The sequence below is a fragment of the Pieris rapae genome, chromosome 10 (assembly GCF_905147795.1).
Source record: "Pieris rapae chromosome 10, ilPieRapa1.1, whole genome shotgun sequence".
Classification (NCBI taxonomy): domain Eukaryota; kingdom Metazoa; phylum Arthropoda; class Insecta; order Lepidoptera; family Pieridae; genus Pieris; species Pieris rapae.
Window position 1 is genome coordinate 9,661,745 of NC_059518.1, and position 11,367 is coordinate 9,673,111.

General features: G+C 32.2%; 1 protein-coding gene across 7 annotated transcripts in view; it reads right to left on the reverse strand.

The window, feature by feature from the left end:
• LOC110996083 (nesprin-1) overlaps positions 1–11,367 on the reverse strand; it is a 142,446-nt gene that overhangs the window by 10,246 nt on the left and 120,833 nt on the right. For all 7 annotated transcript variants that reach the window (XM_045629721.1, XM_022263595.2, XM_045629720.1 and 4 more), the window contains 4 exons: positions 11,115–11,315; positions 10,015–10,193; positions 8,980–9,106; positions 119–343 (listed from right to left, as the gene is read on the reverse strand). In XM_045629721.1, coding sequence (XP_045485677.1) covers positions 119–343; positions 8,980–9,106; positions 10,015–10,193; positions 11,115–11,315 — 732 coding nt within the window. The remainder of the gene's footprint in view (positions 1–118; positions 344–8,979; positions 9,107–10,014; positions 10,194–11,114; positions 11,316–11,367) is intronic.

Sequence of the window (11,367 nt, forward strand, 5' to 3'; positions counted from 1 at the left end):
GAACACTTCATATAAAATATCCTTATTAGTAAATTCGATTAGACATAAATTACTTATTAGTCTTGTGTCAGTGAAGTCGTTTTAAAAACATGTAATACAAAATCTCTATACAACTCACTTGTCTCATATCACAGAACATCTCTTTGGCGTGTTGGGCCTTTGCTCTAGCGATTTGCCTGGCCTCTCCCAGATCAGCCAGGGCCTGTACAGCACCGGCAACGAGCTGTAGTCGTCTGGCCAATGCATCTGCGTCAGCCTGTAACGCGCGGGAACCTGTCTCTGCGGCCACCCTGGCTGCGAGAGACCGCAGTTCTGCCACGCGGGCTTCTTGTTCTAGACATGCCTGGAATAATAATAGACTATCATGTTTACGGCTATAGACGGCTGATGTACACTACATATCCAACCTATTTTGTGTCATGCCCCGGCTTAGGCTTCCTAGAATTCTTATGACTATGGAACATATTTAATATTGAAACTTGAAACGCTTAGAAATAAAATATGTAAAGTAGTAACTTAATTTTTTGGTATTAGGAAGAAATTACATGGAATATATGAAATTACAAATAATTATAAAAATTATCAATTTATGAAAAGCCCCCTTTATTATCAAATTGCCCATCTGTGGGGCATGGGCAGCACGTTGGGAAGCACTGGGCGAATAGGCGTGTACATATAAAAATTATACATCATATTTTTCTTACGCGTTAAACTTCGGGTCGCAATGCTAAGATGGCTAATATCAGTACTAGTAAGATATATCATAACTATGAATATAGGTCAATTTAGTGTAGAAGCTTCTATAGTAAATGGCCAATTAACCGCATCTTTTCACTTTCAGCGAGAAAAAAGTTAATGTACATACGCGTGAGAAAACATCACCAATTATGTATTATTAGTCACAGTGTAATTTATTACGTCAAATGCTTTTATAACAATCGTAACCGGTGGAAAGTATGTCAATCATTGTTGACTTTCTATAAAGACTTGAAAATAATATTGTATTAAACAAAATATTTGATAAGAATTTGAGAGATAAAACAGGGTTTGCTGACGTTACATATGAAATAAAACAACTAAAATGTAACTGGACTGGACTTAATACAGAAGAGTAGATAAATGCACAATTGTAACACTATGGCAACCGAGACGCCATAAAAGAAATAGAGGTATACAATGGCTGGAAAGACTAAGCCAAATGTAGATCTGGACGCTACAGGTTAACAGTAAGGAAAAATGGAGGATAATTGGGGAGGTCTTTGTCTGTAGGCACACAGAATAAAAAAAAATATATATTTTGTATTTCTTATATAATAATACAGAAAATATTTTCCTTGTAGATATATTTCTTTATTTAAAACGCTAATCAAGTAGTAAATTAGATACAAATATTTTAATAGGCTTATCGTAACGTATTTTTTAATGAATTTAGGTTAGTAGATCGTATGGAAGTTTTATCAACCTTGAAGCGATTCCAAGGGCTCCAACCAGTCTTATCAATGTTGTTTATCTTAACTCTATTAAATAACGCGTATTTCCTTCCTCACGTTTATATGAACAAATATAGTTTACTAGGATTAACTTATTTCCTCGATTGATTATTAATTAGTAATATACAAGGTAAATGCAATATTTTAATAATTAATTTAATCCGAAGAAAAATTAACGCGGTATTTTGAGTCTAGGCTTACACTGATATTTACGTATAATTTTAAAACAAATAAATACCTTATTAAAGCGAGATATAACTCGTAACTTATTCGACTAGATATTGTGGACAGTGTTAATTGTATACAATTAAAAATAATGCTAAATAAAACTTTTCTATACAAATAATTAATTCCCATAAATTATTATTATTCCTAGTGTCATCATCGTGCGACTCATCCCTAAGGACGTAGGTTCGATCCCGGCTTTGAACAAATGAATGTGCCCATTTAACATTCTCTCGAAGAAAACATCGCGAATAAACCGCCTTGCCTTAGACCCAAAAAGTTGACAGTGTGTGTCAGGCACAGTAGGCTGATCACCCACTTGCATTTTTTTCTCCTAGTGGGCCTACCTTCCCTGGCTACTTTATCACCGGGGCAACGACTAAACTAGGCATGCTTTCATATCTTTCATTCATCTCTAAATGAAACAAGAGGTTTTAAAACTTGCATATTAGATTTATAAATGATCATGAAATAGATTTAAGCAGAATTAGACTGATAAATTCAAAATAATTATAATACAAGAGTAAATAGGTCAACGTTCATTCAGTATTGCTTTTACATCTTGAAATAAACCAGACATTCTATATATATTTACCCACACATTAAGTATGTGTGTAATACTTTATTATTTAATAAAGGGATACGGGATATCAAGCAACGACTGTTATATTAAACTTTAATTCGGGTGTAGATTATTTTTCTGTTCCTAACATTGTAAAAACAGAATACAGTCACATGATTGTCTACCAAACAACCTTTGCTTTTAAACTTTTTTAATTTAGTTTGATTGTATTTCTTTTTAAATCTATATGATATATAGTGTGGTGTATACCACGACAGTCCTTTTAGATAGTAGTTTTTGTACTTTTAGTTACATATTATAAGCGATACTAAATATAAAAATAAACAAAAAATTAAAACGCGTACACAATGAAAAATTTCAGCTTTTATAGACAATTTAGTCTAATAATCTAAAATTATACATTTTTGCGAAGTACTCTAACTTTTTTACTTTATTGAACTGTAAATAAGAACCCTTAAAGTGACGAGTACATATACAGCATTCAGGATCTTCAACTTTCCATCCATATCAACATTGTGAAAGTGGATTGTCATAAAAGTAAGACGAACAATTAATTTTATGACTCAACTGTTTATTTTAGCGGTATTTAATATTAATGTCGAATGGGTTTAATTATGTTTTATACTCCCAATAAATACAAAGCCTTTACAGTAATCATTCCTATAACGCCGTAGAGCCGGACCGCGTTATAGCAAATCATGTAGTAATCAATGTAGTAACAACACAATTGACAGGTGCAAAGGTACGTAAAAGTAATTATGAACTTAACTTCAGATATCTCCGCGTTATATGTGGGACGGAAATCGCGTGTTTTCCGCGTAATACAAACTTCATACATAGAAGTAGTTCATGAATTCAAAAACCAACAACGTTTTAGAATTGTTAGAGCTATATGAATCGTACCATTATTTATTAGCGTTTGTAATCGGGCTTTGTAGGATATAGTCAATATGCAATAGATATATTGCTGTAAATATATCATGTGTACGAATAAACTAGGCCATACTATTTTCGTGAGGAAAGCATATTTTAGTCATCTTACAAGTTGACCTTGTAATATAAAAAATTGCACACATTGAATTACGCCAACTATTGATGTACATTGTTAATGCGTTTAAAAGACAGAATTAAAACTTTTGTTTTATATGCTGAATTTCCTAAAATAATACAGTCTTTCTTTACAAATTAAATAAAGGATGTTGTCAAAAAATGTCTGGAGAATCTAAGAATATTATAAGGAATTATCATACTTTTGCTAATTTGAATCGTCGATGTGTTTTTGTCGAAGTTTTCATTTAGTTTATTATTGTTATTATAATTTTTTTATTACTTTTTGTGTTTGTTTGTTTTAATATTTCCATTGATAGATGACTTATGTTCTAAAGTCGATGTGTATGTGTGTTACATTTGTCATGTCAGATTTATTTGTATTTTTTTAGACATTGCTTTAGAACGTATAAATAAATATTTAAGCATTTCCATAGCCAAAATCTTTAAGTATAGTTGGTGTTGCGTTATAAATCACTTGTCCATACTTTCACACCCAGGTTTCTATTGATTAAGGGTGTTTGTTTCACAAGGGCGCACCTTTACGCCATCAAAACCGAATGTGATACAGACCTAAGCATATTTAGACCGACTACTGAACACTATTAAGATTTGAATTCAAATATTTTTTTAAAGAACACAGCCACTTAAAGAATTTGTCTATCCTTTTAAGGACACCAATTTCTATGTCCGTGGTGAAATTTAATGAACTTTTAAAATTAACATAAAATTAATTATCACTCAGTGCGAAAAGAACCGTTTGCATTGCAAGTTCACTCACCTAAGAAGACGATAACCTTTAGGCACTGCGCAATCTGAACTAACTGACCATATTTCAGCATTTAAATGTTTTCTTATAACCATGAATGTATAAGTCAAATAAATTACGTTATAATAGCATTTACTGTTCCCAATGGAATCGCCATTTCAACCTATTTCCTCCCATTTTTTTCAATTCGAGCTGGTAGTTCGTAAAATAGTCACACTGAACCAGATAAAAACTTTATTTATATATCAATAAAAATCACGGAGTCCTGGAATCCTAAAAAAATGAAGTTTTTTATAGAACATGGGGCAAACGGGCCGGAGACTCACCTGATGTTAAATGATACCACCTGTGGATATTCAATGCCGCGAGTGCGTTGCCGGCCTTTTTATTATGTATTACATAACAACACAGGACACACACAACAGGGTTTAGCCAAAAAAATATTTGAATTAAAAACGAAGAAATGTAAATTACGTTTAACATCGATTTTATGGGTTTTGTTGTCGATTTATACTTGTAACATACAAAATGTCAAACTTTTTTTGGGTATAAATTTACACATAATACACGAATACATTTGTGCAATGGGAGGATTGACCTCTTTGACCCACATTGGGTTAATATAATCAACTGAAAGCAGTTACAGAATTAATTAAATACTTTTACCAATGATTCTGGACCAGAAACGCACGCAAAACTGAATACAATTAATTTCCTGAAATTATAAATTAGACTTTGTAATTAATACCGTCACTATTGGTAATTTTTTTAAATTATTTTTATACCAGAGTCCTTTTTATAACAGAACCCGTAGCTCAGTTAACAAAGTCGCGCTAACTGAAAAGATTTATATAGATTTTATTTTAGTATTATCATAGCTAATATATGATAACAAATAATTCTTTTAGACATGCATATAACAGATATTCCACTTGATCCTACGCGGTCACGATCTATTTACCCGTTGCTAAACCACAAGATTTTGAGGTATAAGTACCTAGTTCCAAATAATCCCACCTTAGTGGTATAATTCTACGCATTCATAGTACTACATCGATTAGGAAGAAAGTCCTTGGAAAGTCGGCGGTTCGCTAATTACTGAATTCAGTACAATTCTGTTCTAACAATTAACAAGTTTCACTAAATTGTTTGAAAACTTCGTTTTGTGTTCTAAACTAACTTTAATAGTCATTGAATGATAAATAGGTGATTTAAAACGAAGATACTGTTTTACATGACTGAAAAATAGCAGGACTAGAAAATTATGATTTTGTAATGTAATGCAATTTATTATACGAAAGTTTAAGCATTCAGAATGGTGTTATATTATAAAAATTACGTCAACACTTAAACTATTCAAAAGTAATTTAAATGTGAAAATTGTTTTCAGAAACTTCGTCATAAAATTGGTTTACATTTAAATAAATAGATTATGCAGGTATGTCTTGTAGTGACAAATATATACATAATAAAACCACGACATAAATAATATCTATGATCGATATAAAAAAATACAAGAAATATTATCTATGATGATAAAACGTTGCGAGAATGTTAGTGTATTAAAATAACGGAATTGTAAAATTCCTAAAGAAAATTTAAAAATTGTTTGTGAACCGTCTCATAATCCATCTCAAAAGCACTCACCTCTTGGAGCGACATTATCATCCAAATCACAATTGACGCACATGCCGTATCGGGTCCATGGAAAATCTCATAACTTACAAACACCGCACTTTGAACATATATATTTTCTTATCTATGGCACGACTTCCTACCTACGTCTGCACGCTATAAGAACAAATTTTGAACTGACACATGAATTCCAAATTCAATTGTTTTCAAATTTATGGAGTCATGGTCAGAGACAAGGACATCGCCAAGGACTAGTGCTAGGAACTTAAGTCATGTTCACATACGCCGTAACTGTTAATTGTAATGAAGAAAAACTATTTAAATCAGAAGTACCAGTTTCAATAATATTTGTTTAACTTTGTAAATTTAATTACACGCGCATTCTTATTATACAAATAACGAAAAATTTTTGCGGTTATATGGATTTAGCTGTGACTCGCACGGAGATAACACAACAATATTTCCTTTACAATTTTAATTAACCCATGTCAACAGTGTTACATATATGAAAATGTTAAATTTAAAACGATCAATCATCACTAAAACACACAAAATTATGTATACAACACATGTCACTGCATCCTAGCGATGACCTTGCGATGAAAATTTGGTTTCGTTTGCACTCTGGCTATTCGAGTTTCGTTTGTTCGCGAATTTCGCGTGACAGACGTCCGAACGCGTGGACGCCTGATCAGCTACTGCCAAATGAAATGAGTGGTCGTTGAATACCGTTATCAAGCTCTTATCAAATAATTATTCGCGTTTCACGTTTTTTTCTTTGTCATTACGTTTCAATTGTCATTTTCAGTGAAAACAGTCGATAAGAATTTCCAATAGTAGAAAGTTTCAGGTTTTAGGTAACCTCAATTGAAATTCTATATTTTTATAAATTACATGTATTAATGTAAACCAATGCATTTATTTATTTACTTCGTAACAGAATTACATTGAAAAAAAATTCTAAAGATAAGCCATAGATGCAATATATATTATGTATAAAAAGTTTCACACATTTAAAAAAGGAACAAACATAAAAATGAATCAAAACATTTAACTAAGTTATACCTAATTCGGCTGTGTTGTGTGATGGTGTAATAGTGAGGGTATGCTCATGATGCAGGTGATTTTGCGCTATAAAAATTCTATGTCCTTTTAAGTATATTCCGCGGTAGCTCAAACAGGTCAAGGCATTGTTTTATTAAAGGGGCAAATAAGAGAAATTTAATAGCTAATTATATAGAAACTGTCTTTACAATGAGGCATCACATTGTCTTATAAATCGCTGTACTGGCCTTCATAGTAGATCAACCACATTAAGAGTTGATCAATATGGCTTCAGATAAAATAGGTTAGTACTTATTATTATAAGCGTCTATTGTTCATGATTGGGTCAAGAAAACTTGCGATATCTGGTTTGCGAGCCCTATACATAATATTATGCATCATATCTTAACACACGGTAATGCTTAACTACTAGGTATCTGTGTGCCCTGTTTTGGCAAAAGCCTCTTCATACCATTTCAACCCTGAAAATTGTCTTGCTCTTTATATAAAGTTAATTGTATCTTCGTCACCAGTTTAATATGTACTTTATTGCTCCACTTTTCTGTACCTCTTAGAACTTAAGCAATAATATATAAATATAAATAAAAATAAAATATATCAAAGGAACTAAAGAAACGACCACAAAATAAACAAAAATAAGAATAAGACAAAAACAAATTATTAATAATAACTAATAATATAAATAATAACTAAAACTATATATTGATGTATTTGTATATTAATTATAAGGTATGATCCCATCTCACAAAGACTATGGGAACTCAAAGAAGCGGATAAACGCCTGTTGTTTAAACAGTCAACAGTGAACCGGTATGATGTTTGACTTAACCCGTTGTGTAAACATCGCTGTGCGAATTACATCGTAGCCTTCAATAATCTTTAAATTATATTTAAATGTTTATAGGCGTCTATTTTCGCTAATTTTAGTAAGCAAGACATAATTACGCGTAACAAATTGAATTTTTTCACGTGTTCTACATAGACTATCTTTTTTAATAATATCTATTTAACTAAAAGTAGGGTACCGTTTTTTAAATAATCGCCTCGCTTCAATTAATGTCCACGATATTATGTTTGATGTCTCAAAATGAAGACATGTCATAATAATTGTTTCTATCACAGAAATGTAAAGGCTATAGTCGGGCCCTAATTAGTATAAGGCATATAACTGTTTTGACTGACCCAATTTCATTCTTAATCGCATTATTGTGCGTTAATTCTTTACAAAAAGGGGTTTGTCGTTTGCATTTCGTTTTTAAAAAGGAATCTGAAAACCTCTAACAAAAGCGTTCCGTTATGATCATAACTAAAATATTGCGGGTAGTCTAATCTTTGCATCAAGTGCTCATAAAATAATTATTATATTATGGTAAGAATATAGCATAAAAAGCAATAACTTGGCAATATCAGTGGATTATCTCTGGAGGGCATAGTTACTTTGTGAAATGAAATCAAATCAACAATAGTTTATTCATGTCGGTAACATAATGTACACTTATGAACGTCAAAAAAGAATAAAGAATGGAGATTTTAAATTGCATTTTTGTATTTCTTAATCTAATTTATTGTTTTTTTTTAATGATTGTTTTGTCTTTTAACATTGTAATGTTTCCTTGCATACTTTGCATCGATGCACATATATTGTGTTTTTTATAATTCGTATGTTTTCTGTTTGTAAAGTAGTACTAAAGATTACTAAAATAAAATATTGATCAGACAGTGTTGTGATGACATCACCGGCTGCTTATAGCGCATAATATGCGTCGTATTTGGTAAGTCAAAACGTTTTTATGACTTTAAATTAGCCATTTGCATTGCGTAGGATATAGTTTGAAATATTAAGTATACTGTTTATTATTTTGCTATACAACGATTAACTTTTTAAATTTATTTATATGAAGTAGCATCTAAAACTACTATCTATTTCACCCGTGATACGGTAAACAGTCTGGAAGGCGGAACAGGCGGAAATCTCTATAAAAAATAATGTTCGTCCATAATGATTGACCCAAAATGTAGATTTGGGGGCTATATAAATAAGATTTAAAATTATCTTATAAGCTACTCTATAATTATGTTACAGGGATGAGAGTTCGTTAGATTCCGATACTTCATATATTCATACATTAGGGTAACCACGGCGGGGAAACCTGTGAAGTACTCACATTAGCGGTAGCCGGTGCATCATCTGGTCTGAGGGCGTGGAGCCGGCCTTCCTGGGACTCGGCGAAAGCTCTAACAGCAGCGGCTGCTTCTTTGTATCTGCTCCAGAGGTCTACTGCCTTGTGATATCTATTACAAGGATAACATAGAATTATTTTTTTATTCAAAACATAAAATATTTTTAAGATTTATATTGTCACTATGAGATCAGATTAGGTTAGCTAATTACGTAATAATTTAAAGAAGGAAGAACAGAAGACAAAAGATTCCTTAAGTGGGGGCTGAATAAATAAACCGACAACATAAATCTCATTAATTTTCACGGTAGAAAAATGTTTTTGATGGCATTTAGTTTAACTTAAATAGTTCAATTGTACACAATTGTTTCATAGCTTACAAGCAACGAAACCCTACGAAGATAATCAATTTTTGGCGACGGATAGAATGCAATCTCTTCGCTCTTTACACTCATATTTGATAATCAATATAAACCAAATAAAGTAAATAAAACCGTACAATTAAAAAATACATGTCTATGTTTGAAACATATCAAATAGCTTTTTATTTAATTTAAAATCTTAAGATAGGATATTGGCACAGTTGAACTGTCATTTTCATACAAAGGTACACATACAACAATCCGACCTACCATGGATTGCTTGTATCGACTGATGGCTATTACAATCCGTCGATTGGTTATTGGCACACTTTTATAATATATGGATCAAGTTATCTATCTCAGATGGTCAAAAATGGATTAAGATAGGTTATTGGGTTTGGGCGTAAGACTACTCATTTACAAGTATTGTGTGGCAATATCGAGAATTAATTACAATAACTTAAATAATAAAACAAATTAATTTACAATATGAATCCGGTACCTCGATTTGTTAACAAACAAACAGTTTATAAAAACAAGAAGGCACTATCGAAGATGGAAAGATAATATTAGAACTATATCTGCACTAGTAATGTAAGACACTTTGTTTAAATTTTAACACTAAATAGGAATGCAAATTATTGTTTATAGTACTTACTTGTCACACAAGTGTGTTAGATTAGCGCAGGTGTGCTCATAGGCGGTGGCCGCATCGTCCAATTGTCGGCGCAACTTGGCCGCTACACTTGGCTCTGTGCTGGCCTCCAACGGGGCAGCTGTTTCCCGCAATTCACTCACCAATTCACCACTACGGCGCGAGAGGGAGTCGCTTAGCGTCTGTTTGGGGAAATTAAACGATTTAAAACCAATGTATTGAAGTGAAACTTCTTTAGGCGCATGAGGGTACAATTGTTACGATCCGTCACGAAGATGTGCAGCGTTTTTGTCGAAGAAAAGGGGAGAGCGATTGAGACCGATTAAGAAAGAGTTAAAATCGATAAAAATTGATGTATTCGTTAAGTAATTACTTATTAGTACTTCAGATGGAAAATTTGTCGCATAACGTATTGTGTAGTAAATGCAGTTTTTTTTATTTATTTATATTATCATTAGAACGTATACAATGTGTAAACAGTATGAATATAGATATACAAATACATGGAGTGATCATATACATATAGGGACATGATCATCTATCGCACAATCCTATTCACTTCTAATATGTGTATTTGGCACGCACAAACTTTAATTATATAATAAAATAGTTTATAGAACATCAATCAAATCACTACAATTTAAATTAATTTTTGTCAAGGTGCGTAGATAGAAATAAAGAGATATTGCTCTTTTGTTATGTTTGATAAAAGTTTTATGGATGTAAGGGTATTCTTAAGTTAAATAGGTTCTTTTACATTTAGTCTCACAGTGCAGTGGTAATATACACTCAATGGCATTGAATGAAACTCGTTATTATATTAAACGTGAAAAAATAAATATTATTGCACATCCTGAGCAGCTAAATATAAGTTCTTTTCTTGTTAAAGAAAATATAATAATTTATTCTGTATCACGACGAGTTGGTGGAAAGAAGACTAGCAGTTTACAATATCTTCCACTATAGGGGAATTTATTTAGGTTAAGAGGTGGTAAATTGGTTCGTTGAAAATGTGTCCTAACTTCTTTCAAATTAATTCAATTACGAAAGGTCTTTGGCATAATACATTTTCTCGTGTATTCCGTATTTGTAAAATTCCTTACCTCCAATCTCTCGGTGGCTTTAAGCAGACGATCATAATCCACTTGCCCTTGTACAGTCAGCAGCTCAACCATATAGTCAGCTTCTCTTACAGCACCTTGGACCGATTCCAGTTGTCTTTCGAATCGCCTCCAAAGTTGGAGCTTGCTTCTTAGACGGACGCAGAGATCGTTGCACGCTGCTTCTAACTCTGCATGGGTCTCCTGCAAAAAAAAAAAAGTCGAATAAAAAATAGCTCGATCGAGTTTTGCTTTT